The sequence below is a fragment of the Erigeron canadensis genome, chromosome 2 (assembly GCF_010389155.1).
Source record: "Erigeron canadensis isolate Cc75 chromosome 2, C_canadensis_v1, whole genome shotgun sequence".
NCBI classification, from domain to species: Eukaryota; Viridiplantae; Streptophyta; class Magnoliopsida; order Asterales; family Asteraceae; genus Erigeron; species Erigeron canadensis.
Genome location: NC_057762.1, coordinates 7953945 through 7976876, shown reverse-complemented (window position 1 = coordinate 7976876; position 22932 = coordinate 7953945). Strand labels below are relative to the sequence as shown.

General features: G+C 32.8%; 4 protein-coding genes across 4 annotated transcripts; 1 reads left to right on the top strand and 3 right to left on the bottom strand.

Moving 5' to 3' along the window:
* Positions 1–5965: 5965 nt before the first annotated feature.
* LOC122590211 (arabinosyltransferase RRA3-like) lies at positions 5966–7242 on the bottom strand. The gene has a single exon (XM_043762545.1). The coding sequence runs from the start codon at positions 7240–7242 to the stop codon at positions 5977–5979; it is 1266 nt and encodes a 421-aa protein (XP_043618480.1). The 3' UTR covers positions 5966–5976.
* A 1023-nt stretch (positions 7243–8265) lies between these two features.
* LOC122590183 (agamous-like MADS-box protein AGL62) lies at positions 8266–9251 on the bottom strand. Its single transcript, XM_043762517.1, has one exon. It carries the CDS (start codon positions 9167–9169, stop codon positions 8435–8437), a length of 735 nt encoding a protein of 244 aa, XP_043618452.1. The 5' UTR covers positions 9170–9251; the 3' UTR covers positions 8266–8434.
* Positions 9252–10886: 1635 nt separating this feature from the next.
* On the bottom strand, positions 10887–13940 carry LOC122588492 (ribosome-recycling factor). The gene is made up of 8 exons (XM_043760623.1): positions 13635–13940; positions 12820–12990; positions 12607–12722; positions 12260–12351; positions 11998–12019; positions 11847–11915; positions 11390–11518; positions 10887–11303 (listed from the first exon to the last, which is right to left on the bottom strand). The coding sequence occupies exons 1-8, from the start codon at positions 13843–13845 to the stop codon at positions 11223–11225; spliced, it is 891 nt and encodes a 296-aa protein (XP_043616558.1). The 5' UTR covers positions 13846–13940; the 3' UTR covers positions 10887–11222.
* A 1084-nt stretch (positions 13941–15024) lies between these two features.
* On the top strand, positions 15025–18291 carry LOC122587152 (transcription termination factor MTERF5, chloroplastic). Its single transcript, XM_043759241.1, has 4 exons — positions 15025–15275; positions 16498–16547; positions 16691–16891; positions 16995–18291. Exons 1-4 carry the CDS (start codon positions 15196–15198, stop codon positions 18113–18115), a joined length of 1452 nt encoding a protein of 483 aa, XP_043615176.1. The 5' UTR covers positions 15025–15195; the 3' UTR covers positions 18116–18291.
* Positions 18292–22932: the final 4641 nt, after the last annotated feature.

The following is a 22932-nucleotide window of genomic DNA, read 5'->3' as shown; positions in this document are numbered from 1 at the left end:
TAGTCCAAGTTATAGTAATCTTAACCTTTAGATAAAAATTAACCTTTAGATAAAAATTAAAGGCCAAAATTTGAAGAGTTAAGATTTCTTTAACTTACTCAAATTGAAAGAATCAAGAAATTATCACCCATATTTTTAAGTCTTCTACTCTTCCTATACCCTAGTTAAATAATTCTGTATTTACTAAATCAAAACTAAAAATTACATATATACATCGATCGGCAATTGATTAAACTGTGGAGTTGAAACCTCACCATTAAAGAGTGAAAAGGTTTGTTTTATTAAAAATCATTTGTCAAAAATTATATGATACAATAAAAAAAAACTCACGTAATGCAGCAGTAAAAATACCCAACATGAGAGATTGTAATGTGTTGTGAGTACGTTAAATAAAGAAACTATATAAAAAAAAAAGTTTGACTGAACAAATTAGTAAATTATGGTTAATAAATTATAAGTGAAATGATATTTGTAAACCAGGGGCTAATTTTAGTAGATTATTTAAATTAACTTTTATTTATCCAAAACACATTTTTTACACTTGGTCAAATTTTTTTCTCAGACCTTTCACATTATATTGAAATATAAAGCTGATCACCATATTTATCTCTCTCCCTTTGTGAAAAAATGTTAATTGAAAACAACAAACGATTATTTCAACTTCATACCATCATTGCTGAAAATGAAGGTCTGTAATTTTTGCAGTAATCTTTAACATTGTTATTATTTAAGGAAGATCCATATATGTTTGTATGTTATAGTAGTTGTTTTTCAACCTCATCTTACTATATCTTAGTTTAAGTACTGATAAATTGACTAATCAAACTATTCAATTGATTATGACTTTTCCTACGTTGTTCCTTCTGTTTGTAAATTCTTAATTATGTTGGACTTAAACAATCCCCTAGAAGATGATAATGAAACCTAACGTTGGCCAAGTCTTTAGTACTTTCCACGAGACATTCGATTATATGCGAATGCAACGCTCATATACGCGTTAAATTGAAGAGAAGCATATTTCCAGAAGAATGACATGTTACAAAATTTATAAAAACTCAGAACGTTTATGAAAACCAATTTTACATGAAGGCTGCTATCAAGGCGGAGCCAGGAACTTTATCGTAAGGTGACAAATTTAAAACATTATATAGGTACAAAAATTTTAATATATCGATCAAATTCCAATAAATTCATATACCCACAAAATAATAACCATCCAATTACAACCAAAATGCAAACTCAAAAGACGATATAATAAACCAACTACAATTTCGTCGTATAACCAAAAGCACGAACTATTCACTAAACTTATACGATCCATATAATGGTATTTTAGTACTCATATTTTATATTAAATCAATACAAGATAACTGATAATATGTTGTTTAGTGTGTTATGTGTGAGATTTTCCAAAACAAAACCCCTCTTCGGCTCTTCCAATCTATCATCACGTTTTCATCTTTCAATTCACGTCAAAAGAAATTAAGAAACCTAAAAATTAGGGAAAATATATATGTATAATTTTATGATTAATAAATGAAAGTATTACCTGTTGAATAAGAAAAGATGTATAGAGAAGGAGAATGGAGATTATTTACTTATAGCTACTAGCATTTAAAAATTGAGATTTGAAAGTTGGGATTGAAATCGCATGTCATTGATTGCATATGTACTTCTTTTTTTTTAAATTTTTTTTGGTGTGGGCAAAAATTTTTAAATATACTTCTAAATAAAAAAATTATATTGTGAAAAAATCAGGGTGGGAGCAATTGCCCCTAATGCCCCATGTTGGAGCCGTGCCTGGCTGCTATCATGCTAGATATTATTATAGAAAGTGATATGTTATCAATTTCGTTGAGTTTTTTATTAGCTTGAAAGTGATATTAATTTAAGTTCTATTTTCCATTCGGTATAGTTTTCAAGAATGGTTCATGTGTGGTTTGTCATTATCTGGTTATGGTATAACAAATTATATTAAATAAACTAACAATCAAATTTTAATTTGTGAGACGATTAATAATTTAATAATTAAATCCAAATTTTAAATTTAACAATATAATTATTATGCTTAAATAAGTAAAATCTAAATCTAAAACATAAATAAAACTTCAATATGTTCGAAATAATATCATTTCATTTATATAAATAAAACAAGATTGTCTTCTTAAGTTATTTTTAGAAAAATTGTGATGTGTCAAGCTTGAATTATTTCCTACCAATATTTATGAGAATACATGATGTCATATATATTTTCTTTTAAGACTTATCTTGCCAAAAATTTCTTAGTTTAATTTGCATACTTGTATTTTTTTATTTTTTTAAAGTAGTCTTTATATTTGTTTGTGCTGTGTTTTTTTTTTATTATTATTATTGAAAACTTCCCCGAATTGACAAAAAAAATTCTGAGCATGTTTGGTCAAAGTATATCTTGTCTTTACCACAAGCCATTTTCTGGTTATATTTTTTAACTTTTGCAAAAATTCGTGGGTTCATCAACAATAACTAGAACATTTGTGTTTTTTTTTTCAGTCTAAACCATTTTACTACAACTCTTGGTTAATAACTTTATACATTTTTACTAATTAAATTATAAATTTATCAACCAAACAAATAACATATTACTTATTTTTTGGTAAAAGTTTTATAAAATAACTCGGATTGAATCCGGGTTGATTAACTAGTATGATGATAAGCAACAAACTGCTATGCTGTTTTTTTTATTAAATAATATATGAGAAAAATGTATATGTGATTATCATGTACTTAAACATAGGTATAAAACCCCAAATACTAATTTTTTAAATATTTTTTTGTATAATGAATAAATGATTGGGCTCTATGTTTTTGTGGATTAAAAAATTAAAATGGGAAAGTTTTATACCTAAGCTTAGGTACATGACAACCACATATTCACATTCCTCCTAATATATACATGTATTGTTTACAATAAATGAGAAAAATGACTACTTACGTTGTAAATAAAAAAGGTAGACAATGAAGTGACAATGTCATGGCGACTTGACTGCCTAGTTCTGAGATAATGCATTGAAAAACCTTTCTTCAATGCATACACGTATGTAAGTAGCTTTTGTATATGGATTAAATTATATGCTTTAATTAATGGACTTAGTTAATTACATATACGAATACATAACTTTTAATACATATAACATTAAAAGAAAAAATAAAATCGGACCCCTTTAAAAATCGGGTCATTTTGGTCGGCCACTTCGACCACCATCTAAGCCGGTCTTGGGTTATGGGATATTTGGTTTTAAAGGTCTTTTACTCATATCCATAAGTAAGTGATATATATTTGAAGAGATATGAAATATGATTAATTTTATTTTCCATATAATGTGGAAGGTGAGAGAAGAAATTTGATTAAGTAAAGAAAAAATGTTTAAAATAATAAAAATTTAATTTTTTAATATATTTTTATTTAAATAATTATTTATAATAATTTATTATTCTTAGACCTTGGGGCTACAATTATCATTCCCCCTTAAATAAAACTAGATTAATACCCGGTCTTACTCGAAACAACCTATTTGACCCGTCAAACCCACTTGAGTACTTGACCCAAAGCCAACTCGATACAGATTGACCCGATTGACAACCATAACAATTTGGGTTGCCATTACTCGACTTAAACTGAAACCAGAATTTCACGAAAATAACTGAGTTAGGGTTGTGAAATCTCGAATCGCCAACCCACTAACCTTATTTTTCGGGTTAGGTTGCGGTTGACCTATTGGTTTAACAGGTCGACTCTCCAACGTGAAAATATTTTTAAGTTTATATAATATTTTTTTATCAGGTCGACCCATCAACTCATTTGACCTGAAATCAACCTACCAACCCATAACTCATATGACTTATTTGACTTAACCTTAAGTTGCCAACCCGTCAATCAACCAACCTATTTGACCCGACAACCCAAAACTCGACCTACTACCCCCCAAACCAATTTTCTTTTAAGTTGATGGGTTGGTTTGGGTTGACTATTGTAGGTAAAAGTTGAAAATTCTGACCTGAAATTTTTAATGGGTTAGGTCAGGGTCACAGGTTTTTTATCCATCAACATGCCAACTCGAACTCATTGACAGCTTTACTAACAATAGTCGTTATTTTCATATCTACATACCTATTATAAACCACAAAAATGTTGATTTGATATTTTTACTTGAAAATTAAAATAAGCTGGGTCTGTGAACTCGCCAACCCATGTATTAGTCTGGTCAACCCGGATCGACCGGAGTCGGGTCTAGCTCATTTTCGAATGATTGTCCCATTCCATTTTTGGTAAATTTCAACCCGCCCTAGTTAATTGAAGAGATATGAAATATGATTAATTTTATTTTCCATATAATGTGGAAGGTGAGAAAAGAAATTTGATTAAGTAAAGAAAAAATGTTTAAAATAATAGAAATTTAATTTTTTAATATATTTTTATTTAAATAATTATTTATAATAATTTATTATTCTTAGACCTTGGGGCTACAATTATCATTCCCCCTTAAATAAAATGGATGAAAATGGATAATTGTTGATTGCTAGACACTATTATAATCCTTACTAACCAAAATGTGGTGGTGTGTGTATTTGTGTCCGATTATATGTGTGACATGATTTCCTAAGAAATATTTTAAATGACGATCCATGTTTTTTAGTTATTTTTCATAACATTTTAAGCTGACATTTGTTATATGAAAATATATGGTGCCTTCAGGTTAAGCAATGAAAATGGGAGTAGCTTGAGTGTGAGGCACGGTGGCTAATATTGATGACGGGATGGGATGACGGAGTTTAGCTACCCATTGTTTATTAGATTTACGTAAACGTTATTACTTATTTGTTGATTATGTATTTCTTTTTAATTATCGTTGTGTTGCAAACTGGCAATTAGTAACACGTTTAGGAATCTGTTATGTTTTGAAAAGATGTTTCTGCATCTATTCTACTTAATTAGCTATCTACAAAAATAAAATAACTCATAATAAAATTATTATTATGATTCTTGTCTCGATCCTTTCAGTATGAGATTCTACAGAGAGAATTCAAAGGTTTCACTTCTCACTGGATCAACAAATTTATTCAAAAAATTGTTCAAATAATATTTCAGAGCAACCAACGTACCAATAATGGGTCAATTATCTTATCGATTTAACATTTAGACCAAACATATAACTATAGAAATATGATGTTCAAACTGGAATTTTTTTTTGAACTAGGCATATTTAGTACTCATTTTGTCAAACAAGTTTTTGGGGAAAAAAATTTATAAAACAAGTAAATCCGGCATTAAATTTGCCGGACTCGTACACGTAAGCTCAACCCGGATATAGGAATGCCGAATTCAAAAACTTTTTCATACGTGGCAGGAAAGAGAATATCGTACAAAGGAATCCGGAAGTTGGAGTGTCAGATTGACACGGAAATACAAATGTGGCCTGACAACAACGAATCTGGAAATCCTATTACCAGATTGGAAAAGTGAATCTGGAAGTCCTATTGCCGGATTGAAGTAAATACTATTTATCAGTTTTATTTATAAGAACATGAACACTTTTTATAAATTTTAAGGAACATTATTATACTTTAGAAAATGGCAGTAGAATTTCCGGATTCAAAATCAACCCGACATTCCAACTTCCGGATTTGTTGGTGTCACGTGTGTACTTCTTCTCTCAATCCGGCATTCCAACTTCCAGATTCATTCAATCCGGCATTCCAACTTCCGGATTCCTTTGTACAATATTCCCTTCACGAAAAAGTTTTTAAATCCGGCATTCCTATATCTGGGTTGAGTTTACATGTACGAGTCCAGCATTTCTAATGCCGGATTTAGTTGTTTTATAATTTTTTTTTCCAAAAACTTGTTTGACAAAATGAGTAACAAATATGTCCACTTCAAAAAAAAAAAAAATCGTTCAAACTGTTACAGATGACACGATATCGATCAAAGTAGTGTTGCTACCAATTCCATTCAAACCCATCAGGAAACGGGTCCAACGCGTCTTGCTTGCCATCGAAATATAACTCCATTATTGCTTTCATTCTAGGCAATTTATCTGGATGAAAATTCACATGAACAACCACAGGCTTCAACTTATTTAAGTGACCAATATCTTTTCTTACTTCTTTGAAAAGAGTCTTACTATTCATAAACATATAATGATCCATGGTTCTTTTAGAAGCATGAAGCCCAACGTAACCTGGATGCGACGGGAAAAAAAGCATTTCATTGAAAACCGCCTGATCCCAACAAGGGGGCGGTCGAGATAGTCTTTCAGCCACACGGTCTAAAAGCTCAACTGCAGGTAAAGTAGGACGTATATAAAAGAAGCCCGAATTATAAACCCATATTCGCATTGTATGAGCCCATCTAGCGAATCCCATTGAAGGATCATCAGAAACGTCGTTAAATCCATACGCAGTCATATTATCATGCCCATCAGACATAGACTCGACATCTGAATCTCTGTATATATAATCAAAAGGGTTCTGGATATATACAATATCAACGTCGGATAACAGGACACTATAACCCAATTGTAAAAACTCCCTCAAGATTCTAAATTTCAATCCTGAAACAGCGTGACGGTCATCCGTTTTAGCAACTGATTTGTCAACAATATTATGATCTTCATTTGTGTAAAATGGGACATCATTTTCTTTACAAAAATCCACGATTCCGTCGTCTAAGGCCACGACTAGATAATTTGGTATGCCGACCTTTTTGATGCTAGTGAACCACAACTCTAACACGGGTTTAACATTAGAATTTGCGAGTGCAACTATAAGCTCGTTTTTGACAGCAACTTTTTTTAGTATTTTTGCGAGTCGTGGATTAACAGAGTCGTCTGGAAGGACTACCGGGTTGGTTCTTGTACCTTTGACAGTACCAAAAGGCCCGACTTTTTTGGTTTTATCTTCAGCTGATGCTATTGTTAACTTTTTAGTTAAATCCTTAACCTGTTTCTTTAAATCATTGTTCTCGCTTGATAAATCTGCCAGCTTCCGCTCTGAAGATTCAAGAAAAGATTTGATGCCAAGGCGGCCTTGAAATTGAGAAGTAGATTGTTGTGGTGAAGAAAGAAAAGCATGATCATAATGTGGGTAGTACAAAAATGCAAAGATACACCCAAGTGTAACTCCGATCACTAGTCCAATAGCCATTCGTGATCCGCGTATATTGTTTTTGTCTCGGCGACCCACAAGACCACCTCCTGCGGCCATTTTGGTCTACTTGTTTAGCTTGCTGGTGGTATGTAATTGTTCGTGTGTGATTGTTACTAGATGTTGACTGTTATATTTAAAATGTTACCACTGACAATAATACAAATTATGAAGTTGTTGGAGGCGCAGAGAAGACAGATCAGAGAAAATGTATGTATTATAAATATCCACCAGAATTACCGTTACTAGTCTTTATCGTGTTAATATATATATGCATGTGTTCCAATTCTAATATAACCAGAATCACAGTTACAAGTCTTAATCCTAACACGAGGGCTTTGGCTTGGGACACCGAGGTCTAAGTCTTTATAAGTATCAGATTTTCCTATTAATTCGTTGTCATGCTTTTGGGTGAATAGGTTGATAAGTTTTTCTCGGAACATGTGACTGATGAGTCTTGGCTCCATGGGCCAACTAACGGGTAGCCTTTAGTCATTAAATTACCCTAAAGAAAATACATGTGTATAAATCACAGTTACAAATCCTTATCATGATATATGTATGAATTTTATTGGAAAATTGTTAATTAATTGCACCATTAGACAATGTGCATAAAATTTTTAGTATTTTTTATGTTAAAAGTTCATCATTTAACTAAATTTTAAAAAATACAACTATTTATATTTATATATGTTAATATTGTCATTAACAATCTGAATATGGATTAATCTTCAAGACACGTATTGAATAGCTATGACACATGCAAACGGTTTACGAACATAGCAAATAAAACATATTTTCATAAACACATATACATTAACCTCTGTTTCATCTTTTATTTCTCCTCCTTATGAATTAGAACATCTAGTAATTAAGGATATGTTTTGACCATATTTTCCGTATCGATCAAAAGCGCTTTTGACGAAATTGGGTATTTTCGTAGTTTTGAGTGTTTTGACTAACCTTCCTAATGATTACAAGTTTTTTTCAACAACATAGATAAATATTATTTTCGGCACATCCCTAAACTAATCATCAAATCAAATACATAAATAGCAAAGCATAACATATATCATGCTAAAGTTTATAATAATTAACTTAAAACCAAACACTCGATTTATTATTTCCCAAATAACATTCAAACCAGTAAATCACACCAAAATGTTGAAAAAAATAAAATATAAAAACAAAAAATAAACACTCCATATGCTTGACTCTTCAAATCCCATAATAATGAACTTCTTATATAGCTCTACAAGAACTTCCCAAACTTCAAACCACCATGAAAACTATCCTTGTAATTAGGAACACCACCAACACCACCCATCTGATGATTACCATTTCTCCAACCCATTCCAACCGCATTCGGGCCAAACCAGCCCGGAGTTTGGTTAATCATCAACAACTCATCAGCTCTAGTCAACACTCTTTTCTTCAACTCACCTAATGAGTAAAGATACTCTTCCAACTCTCTAACATCCATTCCTTCAACCGATTTCTCGTACCATGCTTCTTTGCTATTACTAGTACTAGAACTCGGTATCATCTCCTTTCGTTTCTTTTCTGCCTCCAACTCCTTTGACACTTTCACATAATGCTGATTAAATGCATTCATTGGCACCACTTTTGCTTCATTATTGTTATAATTATAATTATTATTATTATTATTATTATTATTATTTGTACTAATATTATTATTATTATCATTATTGTTGTTTAGATAAGTATCAATGAGATGATCTGCATCAGGGTGACCGAATGCATACATCCTACCAGCTGGAGAGCTAACAATAATGGCGGCTTGAGCTCCGGTTAAAATACAAAGCTCAGACGCTTTCTTGAAAAGCCCATTACGTCGTTTAGAGAACGTGACTTGACGTGTGTTCTGCTCTTCTATTTTCTTGATCTCAATCTTTTTTCGGCCTTTTGTTGTTTTTTTGTTCATGTTCATGTTACTTATTGCTCCATTGGTGTTGGTTTTCTCCATTGTTGATGATAAATGGTTTTTTTTGAATAGAATGTATGCAAGGTTTGTGAATTGGTTTCGAGTATTTATAACAAGAATTATAATGATCAAGTCGTGTTTAGGAAGTAATTAAGAAGAGGAAGAAAAGTTAATTATGGTGGTGATTTTGTAATTGGTTTTTTAAAAATGGAATATGACGTTGATTTTTGTAAGGCTGCGGGATTAATTATGTACATTTTTTTGGTTTGACGAAAATATAAAGATTTTTGTGAATCTTGTTAAAATTTGTATTTATTGAATGTTTTGTAATAGGAATGTTACCGAGAAATCCGGATTGAAAATATGTTATGGAAAAGGTACGACATATGGTCCTTTTTGCTTATATGATTTCATTAGCATATTTGTGTTTCAATTTAGATCTTTTCCATATTCTATATATGGCTTGACGACAATAGTTTTAGAAATAGAGTAAGCGGAGAGAATTTTTCTATCTATCAAGGAAAAGTAGAGTATAATGTCCATACAATGTGTCTAGAGTGAATATATTGTATTGATGGCATTTTATTTTTTTTATGGTAATTCTCTCTCGTTAAGTTTGAAAAATAACATAACTTGTTACCTTTGTAAAGAAAAGAAATCTCAATGAAAAAGTTATTTTGTGCGTACTTTAAGTTAGAAAAAAGTTTATTTGTTTTTTGTAAAACATGTTTGGAATTTTTTTACTTAAATTAAAATTTATACCAAGTTAGTTGATTACATCAATAAAAAGTTGACTAAATAAGATTTATACGGTAAATGTTAGTCATTGGTGAAACCAATTTAGTAATCAAACGTCAATGTTTATAGGGTAAATCAGAATCAGAAGTATAAATATATCAATTCAATTGAGCACTATGAACATATATGATTACAAATTATGTTTTCAGATATTTCATTCGGGTTTTGCTAAACGAAGTCTTTAGGGCTTTCGTAAGATGCATTAAATAGTTGTATACTTACTATAAAATTCAGGGGTGGACTTTTGATATGGAAACGTACAACTTTTTTATGCACGTCAAGTAAAGCCTTAAGGGCTTCTTTTAGCATTTTTCATTTCATAAATATGCAGAAATCTATTAATTTTGCAATGGATTGTGTTCAGCCATGCTGTATCCAGCTATACAAGTGAAATAAACATTGGGTCAATGGGTCCTATGAAACAATCTTATTCAAGTTACCGTACACCATGTTTTGACCTTTCACAATCAATCCTAATATACTACTAGCTAGCTTTATCTCATTATTAAGAGTCAAGAAGTCGGACCATAAGAGGTCAAACTCAAACATCATTACCACGAACAGGTTGATTAGAGTATAAGTATGACAATTCTCACTGGTTCTAAACTTTACGAGTGAATCATCAAAATTTGTTAGCGTTAGCTTTCGTCGAAACAAAGTTTTCCAGTTATGTACCAGATGCTGTGGTGCAAGGACCAACGGTAACTTTGAAATGACAAAACTGGAGTTAAATATGATTTCTTGTCAATCTTATTTGTAAGTGAAATCTCCGGCAGAACCTATTCAGGATGGATTCCATGTACAAACAGATATGAACTACAGGTTACAATGATTATCAGTATATTAAAAAGAGAAATATATTTGATTGGAATAGGCAAATAGCATCCAAATCAACAATCACAAAGCTGAAAACCAAAACTATTCAATGAATAAAACACACAATGCTAAATGAAACAGACTCTGAAACAACTGAGCCACCCCCTTGTAACTATTTAGTTCCAAAAATGTTCCAGTTATGTTTTGAACCTTATTCACATATCCAAACAAAAATACATTATGTAAGGCTTCTCAAACCCTTCAACACTACCCCAACAATCCAATGCGGGATCAATTTATCTCCCGCAGAAACTATTGTTGCATGGAACAAGATTAACTTAAGCCTCCGGCAAGCTTCAATCATGGACTTTGTGAAGCTCCTCAAACTTTCTAGGACTAATAATTATAAAAAAAACATTTGATCTTCTATTTCTAAGACAAAGTACCCGTTAATCCATAATGAATACTGAAAAGATTGTATTTAGCTTGAATTAATTTCCTTTTCCTTAGCTTTGCATAAATCTTCAGCTGACTTGGTATACTTTTTTGTCAACTCTTCAATCTGAGAATAGGGAAAAGAATAAATTCTAATGAATAGCCAGAATGTGTCGATTATTAGTAAGAGCATACGCTTTTATAAAGTTTTACCTCTTTTTCCAATCTTTTAGCATCATCTGCTGAAAAACCTGAAATGGGTTTAGCTCTGCTCTTCTCTTTGTCCTTGCCTTTATCCTTTCCTTCTTTTTTAGGCATGGATTTCTTTATCGAGTCCAAAGCCTATATAATAAATATGATCGAAGTTCTAAGTAGCAAAACCACCAGAGAAAATCTTTAAACATTCATATAATCTATACAATGTTAAAAGTTAAGCATTCACTATTTCTTTGAGAAAGTAAATAATACAAGTTGTATTAACATACTGCAGTTCGATCTTTTTATAGACTCAACGGATGTTAGAATTAAATGATCCATTAAGTATCTCCAAACATCCTTTATAAGAATTGAAGATACTAGTATTAAACCATACTGAATGACATTTACCAGGCAGTTGAAGAATTGAAATTTAACAGCACAACTAAGAGAAAGGACCAATTAGAAACTATACCTTTTGTCGAGCTCTTCTAATTCTTTGTTTGATATCTTCAGAAGACTTAGCTACCACTTTGCATACAGCCTGAAGTAGGTTGAACAACTCTCTAAGATATTAAAAAGCAAAATATATACACATATAGCATCACTACAGAAGATAATAATACCTGCATAGACTCTTTGGTCATGCTGCTCATTGCAAAATGTACAAAAAACATCAGCAGCCAAGATACAAATAGAACACTTCATACATAAACTAAACAGGCGCTATTAGTAAAACAAGAAAGTAGTGAAATCATCTTTCACCAAAATCTCCTCCCATGTTATATATAATAACATAAAATAATCAGAAAAGAAGAAAACGGCATCTATCATTGGCTAAAAGAGATAACTGCATCCTGCAGGAAATACTGAGTTTGAGAGTCTTACGGAGGAATAGCTGTAATCAAGCGTTCGCCATCTGGCTTAGGGTTCAAACCCAATGGTGATGAAATAATAGCTTTCTCTAGTTCTTTCAAGGCCTGAATAATTCAATCACGCTGTCAGAGCAAAGATGCATTCACTAATCTAACTTATCATTCACTCAATAGTCTATGGCCCTATGCACAAGTCATAGCAAATAACAACTTAAGAAGTTTCAGCTGAACGTAATCATCATATTAACAAACTTCCAAATTTCCATTTAAATGTATGCAAACTGAATATCAAAATTCCCAAGTCCACAGATTACATATGATTAAGAAGGCATATAAGGTATGACAGGGATAGAGTATTACACTTGGATTATACGGAGTAACTGAGAGCGTTTTGGGATCTAAAACCGAAACAACAGCCATCCGATTCAAAGGCATCTTCACACCCCCAGTTTCCACTATAATATGATCAAGCATTCCTACAAAATTTTGAACAGAAACAAAATTAAAAAAACAAGCTTCTACAGAAATCAACATACATAAAAAATAGAACATCCAAACAAACATCATAAGAACCTGATGACGCCCTTCCAGTGCGCAATTTACTCAGCTCATGTGATACAGCTTCAATCCCTGCCTCCATTTCAGAAATAGCAGCTGCCTTAATAATCGGGCCAATATCTACAACTTCGACTCTGCTGGTAGTATCAGCATTAGCAACACCAAGTTCCCCGTCATCGTCATCCCCTGTAAGCTTTGTTAAGTAATGCACTAATAGTGGAAATATAAGGCCACAAATATCTCACTGATCCGGTTGGTGATATGTACACCACAAAATTTAGCCATACTCAACACATGCCATTTAAAAACATAAGACTGTTGTATAGCAGAACTAGGATTAAAATTTACTCTTAGTAAAAGTTTTTAACACTAGCATTGTATCCGCGCAAAGTAACGAATAATGACTAAATTGACAACTTTTAGCAGTTTCAAGAATTTTTTTTGCTACTTTTAGCTTTTTTTAAGTTTTGGGGGCTTTTGATAAGTTAGATCTCCTACTCGGTTGCACAAATACGTCTTTATAAGTTTCACTGCTAGTAAAATAGTTTGAAGTTAACTACATTGACCGGTACCCATATCTCTTTTACCCGTAACACCAATAAAGAACACAACTTTTTTCAAAAAAAAAAATTACACTACATGGATTGACGTATCTTTAGTTTCACCCCTGGTTGTATATTGCTAACATTTCTTGAATATAATTATTATTATTTGTTTGCATATTGCAAACTTTTAATTAGATACAAAATTGAATAGAATATAATTGATGTATATCTATTTTCAAATACAAGACACGTGATAATAATAATAGTAATAGTAAAGAGAGATACATTTCTTGCGAGATTTAGCCATGTATCTGCGAGATTCATAGTGAAAACTGGTCGCCGGGGAACTGTGAAAGGTTGGACGGCGATCACCAGCAGAGTTCAGGAAATATGTAGCGGCGGCGGCGGCGGAGAAGTGAGAACTCCGGCAATATGATCGGAGTAAAGGATTTATGTTACGACAGGATATGATGGCACGCTTGATTGATATCGCCATTTTGTGTGCTTTGTTTTTTTTTACTTTATTTTAGGGTTCTACTAAAACCCAAATATTTGCTCCCAACATTGATATATTTCATATTTGCTACTTTGCAGTTGTTACCTTCTAATTCAAAGTTTGTTCATTTTTGTGCCACAAACATTATGACTATATAAAACATGAGGAAAAGATGGATAAATGGGTGTGAAACTTTTGGCAAGTACGGTCTTGTAACCCAGACCGTATATGTGTTCGGTGAGGTACTATTCTTACATATAGATCACTGTATATAATGTCTCTACTTGTCTTTGGGATAATTTGAACATATTATTTGTAACTTTTCCTATATAGATAATACATGCAACAATATCAGTTAATTTATGATCAATTAGTTCTATAAAATATGAGTTTAAAATAATGTTATACTTTATGAAATTATAAGATGATACCTTGATAGTTTGATGTTCATTCACATAAACATTTCAATACATGAATTATTCTTTTTTTTTTCTCTTATCCATACACAAAATGTAAATATTGATATTATTTCGTATTCATTCTTCCAGTGGTAGTTATTTTTTTTTTTAAACAGCGAATTAGTAGTTAGTGTTAACATTCGCAACACCACAGTGATATTTAATTAGGCAGTATGTGAAGTTCGAACCATGGATGCTTGAGATAAAACTTAAACTCGAACCCCCATAACTTATTCCTATAAACTAGCCTGGTGCCCGCGCGTTGCGGCGGCTTTACGGTGATCGCATACGAAACATGAAAGAAAAACAAAAAAAAAAGACAACGGTAGGGATTTGATTCCGGCGCCGGCGGCATCAGAAGAAAAATAAAGAAAGACACCGGTGGGTTTTTTGTTTGCGTGAATATGTATTTCTAGGATGTGTGAGTTTTTTTTTTGTGTGAAAGGATAAGTTTGAAACTTTAGAAATAAAGTAGGGGTATTTTGGAAACAAAAATTATGCTGAATTTTTTAAACTCAATCCTCTTTATAAGGGATTATAGATATAAAAAATGATATTTAAACATTTCATTTATAAAAATGTTCCCAAGGTTTATAGGGTGACGAACTTTTTACGAATAAAAATTTACAATCACATATGACATAAAAATAGTCCAATCAAACAAAGATATATATTTGATTTCTCAATGATGTTCGTCCACGCATTTAACTGCCCACATAAGATTTTGCATTTTGGGGGAAAAAAAAAAAAGAAAACCATATCTTCTTTCCTAGGAAGAGTAGTCTGAACCAAAATTAATGAACCATACTTAGCTACTTCATCTATCCACCCATTCCCTTCATTCATAAAATAATATAGTTACTTATCCGACAGACAACATTAATCCGACAGAATGAAGGCTTTCAGTCTCTTCGGAATGTCCGACACCCTCTCACTTTTCGGTGCAGCCTCTTCCTCCATCTCCTCCCACCGGTAATTTTGTTTTTCTGTTACCCAATTAGGAAATTTTGATTATGTTTCTTCAATTTCAGTCATTGCTTTGTACAATTTCAACTTAATATGTATGAGGAGGTTGAGACGTAGACAGTGTTACCCTATCTAAGGTAGAAAGGCTGCTTCCAGGTTCCATAGATGCCGTATATACGTATGTCTATATAATATATGCCAGCCATAGAAAAGTACTAAGTTGTAACAACTTTACAGTTGAGAGACACCTGTTTTTGTATAATTGTACATGCTTATAGTAATGGAGATGTCATGCCTTCACATATGGTTAGGTTGAAATTAGAATTCGATGCTCAGTAGTTGTTTAGTTAAGGGTTATTTGCATTAAATAGCAACGAGCTTTGAATGAATTCCCAAATAACAATTAATATTTAAAGATTTGATTTGATTTGATTTGGTTTATATGGGTAAAAATCAAGATTTAAGTTTTCAACATTTACGCCAAATGCTTCATATAGTAGTATAGATATAGATATAGATAGAGACATTTAGGCCAAAATTCCTCAAAGAAGAATAATAAAGTTTAAAAGATCTCCAAAAGTGGGGTCAGTTTGAAATGGGAGCCCAAAAGTATTGATTTTGGGACAGAATGCAGATAGTTGGGCCTTTTAAATTTGCGTACTGTTGTCGTACCAGGACTGAAACAAAAGGAATGAGTAATGGTAGTGATTTCACGTGCTGATTTATTCGCGAATGTTATCTAGAAGATCTAGAACTGGTGCTGGCATGATGTCATGTTCGGGTTGTCAGGCCGGCGCACTGGTGGTTCTTATATATCTCAACCCAAACCCAGCCCATTGTCCCATTTAATTGTGTCAAAAAGTTGAATCCAATTTCAACCCATTCTATGGACAGGTTAGTCGTCCAACTCTCCACGATTGTAGGGGTGGATTATTGGAGGGTTTTTTTGGACATCCTAGGTTGTATCTTAGGCATTCGTGTAGTTTAGGAGTAGGGGTAAGATAGATTGCCGTTCAAAAAATGTATAAATTATCCAATAGCTTTCAACTGTTTATTTAGTACAACAGTATCTATGATTTGTACATGTAATAGCCGAAAGGTGATTGTATGGATCATATTATCGTTTGAACTTCCTAAATCAAGTTATCCAATGTGTGAGTTTTTATATCTTCAAATTTTCTAAGTGCTTAATCATATATTATACCAACCTTTGTTTTTATGGATTCAGGACGCAACTTTCTTTTCCACAAAGGCTCTTCTTCTGCCGTGCAGAGATAGGTAAGCATATAAATTTTCAGTATCATCTACTCATGTTTTGTTAATTATATTTCGCTTTCTTCTTGTTGCATGTGGTTATTTAGGCTTCCATTTTGGTGGTTTGTTTTGCTGTTTATCAATCTGACATCTTTAATATGTTATAGATGGGTCCGTGAGCTTGGTAAATGTGCCTCCAAACCTACTATTAGCAGAAAGAGAAGAAGCCAAGGCTGTGTTGCACATGTTTTTGACAAGCCAGGGCTTAAACCGGTTAAATGCATCCAGAAAGATGAAAAAGTTGGACCTATTCGTCGATCACCTTTTGTTAAGGCTTCACACAGTTTACAAAACCCGATATCTAGTAGGTGTGATTCCTATACCGTAACCTAGTTTTTATATACTCGTTAATACAGGATTTTAAGCTGCTTCTTTTTCTTTCTATTGTTAATGCTATGAATGCTCTTGTAGGACGAGAGCTCACAACTCCTGAAATCAGAGATGCTCTCATTCCATACCTAAATGAACTTGTTGATGAGCATGGGGATGATTTTGTGGAAGTGCTAGAATACTTTCCAATCCCACTAGTCAAAGAGAAATCAGAGGAAATTGTGCAAAAACCGCCTTCTAATGAAACTGAAAGTTCAACTGTTCCTGATTCTTCCCTTGAATCCACCACAAACCTTAAAAAGCAGACACGAGCGAATAACATTGGTGAAACACCAAATCTCCCTCCACATGTGGTCTATCTTGAAGAACTTGGAATGGAGCGTGAGGTGATTAAGGAGGTAATTCGAAAATTCCCTGCTTTTGCTTATTACAGCTTGGAAGGGAAAATAAAACCAGTGGTCGAGTTTCTTCTTGACCTTGGTATATCAAAGTCGGATATTCCTGTGATTATCAGTAAACGACCTCAGTTATGTGGTATTAGTCTAACCGAAAATCTAATCCCAACCATGGCATTTCTAGAAGATTTAGGGGTGGACAAGAAAAAATGGGCAAAAGTTATCTACCGATTTCCTGCCCTTCTCACTTATAGCAGATCAAAGTTACAATCAACAGTGGATTATTTTTACGAAATCGGGCTTTCTTCTCAAGATGTGGGTAAAGTTTTAACGCGCTACCCATCCATCATAAGTTACAGTGTGGAGGAGAAGCTACGGCCCACAGCCGAGTATATTCAGTCAATAGGAGTTAATCCCGCGGTGCTAATGTCTCGCTGTCCACAAGCTTTTGGTCTTAGCATTGAGGCAAGTTTGAAGCCTGTGACCGAGTTTTTCTTGCAAAAAGGATACCATATTGCCGATTTTGCTTTAATGGCTTCCAGATATGGAGCTCTTTATACTTTTAGTGTGGAAGATAATTTGTTACCAAAATGGGAATACTTTTTAACCATGGACTACCCAAAAACTGAACTGGTTAAGTTTCCTCAGTATTTTGGGTACAGTTTGGAGGAGAGAATTAAACCGAGGCATGAAATTGTTAAAGAGAGTGCAGTCAGGTTGCTTTTGAACCAGGTGTTGTCTCTATCTGATGAAGACTTTTACAAACTTCTAAAGCGAAAAGTGAAGAAAAAGAATGCTTGTGCTTGATTTGTAGAATCCCAGATGCAATAATAACATGATGATCCAGTATGCTTGTAATAGAATACCTTTAGTACAGATATCAAAGCTGATGAATGTTGTAGCTACTGGGCAATTTCATTATACTGTGATTTTGAAACAATATTGAAGATGTTAGAGTACAAGTACTTTTGAGCTTGAATCAATTATATTTGAAGCATTTGTAATGCGGGTCTTTTATCGTGTGTTGGGTTTGTTTTCATGACAGCATCAGGTATGAGGAGGAGTAGAAGAGGACCCAGGATCAATGCATACATCAGCGGAGGAGTGCAAGATGATTACAGACGTCACATTATTTTTCTCATCTCACCACGGAAAATCCATTTTTATTCCCACTATTATTATCTTTCATCTCAAACAACCCGGGATCTGAAAGGGGGCACACTTAACTTCCACCCTGAAGAGGACGAACTGGCCGATGAGCTGGTATAGCACCACGTCGACTCGACGTTGAACTCCTAGTATAGTAGTATGCACAATCTCCCTTGCTCTTATATATGAGAAGTTGGAATTTCATCGCTTTGACATGATGTTAATTGGTTTATTGTCCATATGGCCATATGGGTTCCGTACTTCAACCTTAAAAGGCTTAAACTAATAGTTCATCGGTTATACACATCGTTTTCAAACCACTCCAACTTATCCAAATATATTTATGAATGACTGAAGAAAAGATGGACAAAACTAGCCGAAAAAGCTTTTATAAGTCTCAATGGCATATAAAAATGCAAACGCCGATGTGTAGCTGGTTGTTTTAAGTTTAGATTAAGGGGGTGTTTGGCCTAGCTTATTTTAGGAGGTTTATGGCTTTTTTTTCTTATTTTCCCTAACATAAGCCTATTTAAGTATTTGTTTTGGCTTTTTAGCTTATAAAAGCCATCTTTGAGAAGCCAAAAAACAAAGCTTCTATAACAAAAGCCTAAAGTTTCCTTTCCTTAATAATAAAAGCCTAAAGTTTCCTTTCCTTTTTCTTTCAAAAGCCAAAAGCTAATCCAAACATTAAAATAAAAGCTTATAAACTTATTAAAAAAAGCCATAAGCAAAAGCAACAAAATAAAAGCTAACCCAAACACCCCCTAAATAGTCACCAGATACCAACTAGGACGCATAATAGTTGTTTTGTCAATGTTGTGTTAAAAAAAAACACATTTTTTTATTCAAAACATGATAAAGCTATTATACATACTCATAAAAATGGAAGTACTGGAGTGCGTGCACTCTCACATACGTTCGATTTTTGCTTTTTTTTTTAATCTCTAACTAGCTAATCAACCCGGGTTAAACCCGGGCCTTGTATGGAAAATTCAAAACAATGAACTAATAACGGGGTTATCTTTGCAAATATTTCACTCGCATAAAGAAAAGATGATCGCCTTATAGATTTGTAAGGATACTCCATTTACCATCATTGACTTGTACCGTAGCTCAAAGTGGTAAGGATATAGATAAACATAGAAGAGTGTACCAAATAAGAAGACAATATAAGGTTACACCCGGTGGTTAACAAAGCATACGTCATAGTTTACTATAATGCATAACAGGACTCGAACTTCGAGCAAAACAATGAAAATAGGAACGGTAGACAAATAACCAAACCGAACCCTAAGAAATATAAAACATTGCAAAAAATCACCAGGCATTAAAACATGAAAACATGGTGGCTTTTTTTTTTATCATCTCCATCTTCTTCAACCACTTGCTTTTAGTGTGAACTCGAGACAGTACTTTTTATTGGTTTAACATTGGTGGCATTTTCACCAGACCTGCCACATCATCCTGTGTTCGTGAAATACCAAGGAACTTGTTACATATAGGTACGATAGCTTACAAGGTTAAATATGAGGTTCAACGCACAACATTTGACATAGAATAAACAGTACCTTGATGTTAAGGCCAATAAAATGGCAACTCATTATAAACTTGGAGATCAACATTTGATGGGGCAGCCTAAAAAAGGTGAACAAAATGAGTTAGCATAACTGAAATCAAGTAAATGAGCCAACTTAAAAGGTTTTCTATTTTAATTTATTACCTTATTAACGGTTGCCCTTTTAAGGATAGCCTCGATAACACTATCCTCATCGGAGAACTTTTTCACTATGTATACATCATGTTCTCGAAATTGTAATTTGAAAAGTTGATTTTCCAAGCAAAACTCTTACCAACAAAAATACCGGTTGTTGTATCTTAATATAGGATAGTAACTACATTTAGGAAAGAAACTATGAATTACCTGGTACATTCGAAGTGGATGACCCATTATGAAATATTCGCAGAGCAGGAGATATTACTCGCGAAGAAGGAGAATTGTAGGGAAAAAAGAATTGACAAATACGGTTTGATGTATATGGGGTGGGTTGCATGAAATGAACATCCGCCTACATGGATGAGGATCCATAAAGGATATTTGGATCAATATTCTCAGAAGGTAAAATACATCTTCTATTCACCGGACGGCGATGTAGCTTGGAAGGTAGTTTTGTGGTTTAAAATATGCTTAAGCTCGCTAAATGTGGCCTACGTCCAGGAAAAGAGTTACATGGTCTCCTTTTTTGGATAAAATAATCCTACGGTCCAATCTTGCTTGACTGTAAAAGTAAAGAATCCATTGCTGGAGGTTTCCACATTTGCTGAAATACAAAAAAAAGGGAAGAAATGGTGATTATATTTGATTTTTTGAGATTTAAAATTGCACATGGTGTATGAAAATGAAAATGGAAATGAATTGTGTTAATTATAAATCAATCACTGTGATTCAATCTATAATTCAATGTTATGTAAATCTATTTATAGTTAAGATGTCGATGACATGTTTCTAATATTGGTATTTGTTTCCATGTACAGTTATATAAAATTTACTCAATTTAAAGTAAACAGATTACACATATTGTAGTAAATTATCATTCATTATATATATAAAAATAAAATAAAATATGACACTATAATTGTAGATACGTACCCCTTATAGTAATGTTGTAAGGTGTATAGTAGTTACAATTATCCAAGGATCACCAAGGCAGAGTTCACTTGTTCGAAGCTCCCTAATCGTTCCATCCGGAGAGACCATAACCAATGAGCCCTGTAAACAAAATATAGAGTTACATTGATTGAAATGAACATAAACATGGAATCCATGCTTTAAGCCAACAATGGTCCGTTTGAGTTTTGCAAACGCGATCGTGTCCAAGTCTGGCCATCCTTACGATCAACACAAAGGTAAAAGATATTAAGAAAACCAGATGTAAGACATAAGCAATTTGACTTCTAGAGTCAAACCATATGATGTGAAAGGTTAAACCATTTATGCAGATAACACTTGATTTGATCTTAATCATTTCTAGTATCGGGCTGGTGAAATAGAACAACTTAAAACTGTTTGGGCAAGGATTAAAAAACTAGAGCAGAAAAACTACACTGGTTCAGTAACAGAGCCCCGAGACCAGAAAATACTGACGATTTAAGAAAATCACCAAAAACTCTACGACTATTATCACAAACCACAATCCAAACTTGGTAACAAACTTGAGCGTGACTTAATTGTGTAATAAAAAGTAAAGAGTTGAACTATGGTTTCACATATCACAAAGCCATCTTAAGATATTGCAATAGTTTTTTGTTTATATTGAGAACCAAATATTATATAAACTTGAAGCATAAGGCTAAGAACGATGGTGAACACCGGATCATCTTTCTTTATCAACAATGTATACCAAAAAAGTAAATTGAAAAATAGTAGTCTTCGTATTTATCGATTCAACTTACAAACCATATAAATTTTAGTAGTTTATTACCATACATCAAATTCTAATATTTCTCTTATTAATTAAATTCGGAAGTGTACCTTCATATGGATGGTTGAGGGAAACTTGCGTATCATATTTTCAACCCTATATTTACAAAGGGATAGCTTTGTTTCAAAACCTAGATGCGACATCAGCAAGCATATAAGAGAAGAATACATCAAATCAAATATGTTATTGTTAAACATACAATCATAAGAAAATGGGATACCTTACCAGAGTCCAAAGATGGTGTAAGCGTGTAACTAAAGTCGAAATTAAATCTGTTTTATTGTTATTAATTTTTTTTTTGTTGATCGTAGTGAAGATTTAGGGCATGGAGGTTTGATTGGAATATAATTTCAGAAGATGGGATGATTATGCTTTTGATATATGGTTGAAGAAAATGCCTTGGGGATAAACAAATATGTTGTTGATCACTTTGGAGAACATCCATGGCATGAGAAAATGTAAAATAAGGTAGAAGATAAGAAGAATTGAAAATAAACTCTGAAAAAACAAAATTGGGTAAAATAAGATAAATACGTCATTGCTTTTAAAAAGCTGCGTAGGAAAGGGGTTGGGGTTTGCCACGTCGGACTTTTTTTAAAATTTTCTTCTAGAAACAAGGCTTCTTTATAAATAAAAGAGATGGCATATTTGTAATTACAATAAAACGTTTAGGTCCTTTATTTTATTCTTTTTCTTCCGTGTTTTTTTATGCTTACTTTCACCATCTTTTCTTTCAATTTTTTTTATTTATTTATTTACAAACCTCAATGTTCATGTTAGAAATTTTTGAACGTGGTTCATGCTTAAGAGGACACATGATCTGCAAGACTTATGTTTATTAATTAATTTTGTATGTTATGTATCACATGAATATATATTTTGTAATTTGTATTGAATCTTTTACGTACAAAATATATTACATAGTTACATACTATTACGTAGAAACCAGAAAGACGAACGTGACTAAAGAGCTAATGACTACTAAATTTATACCGA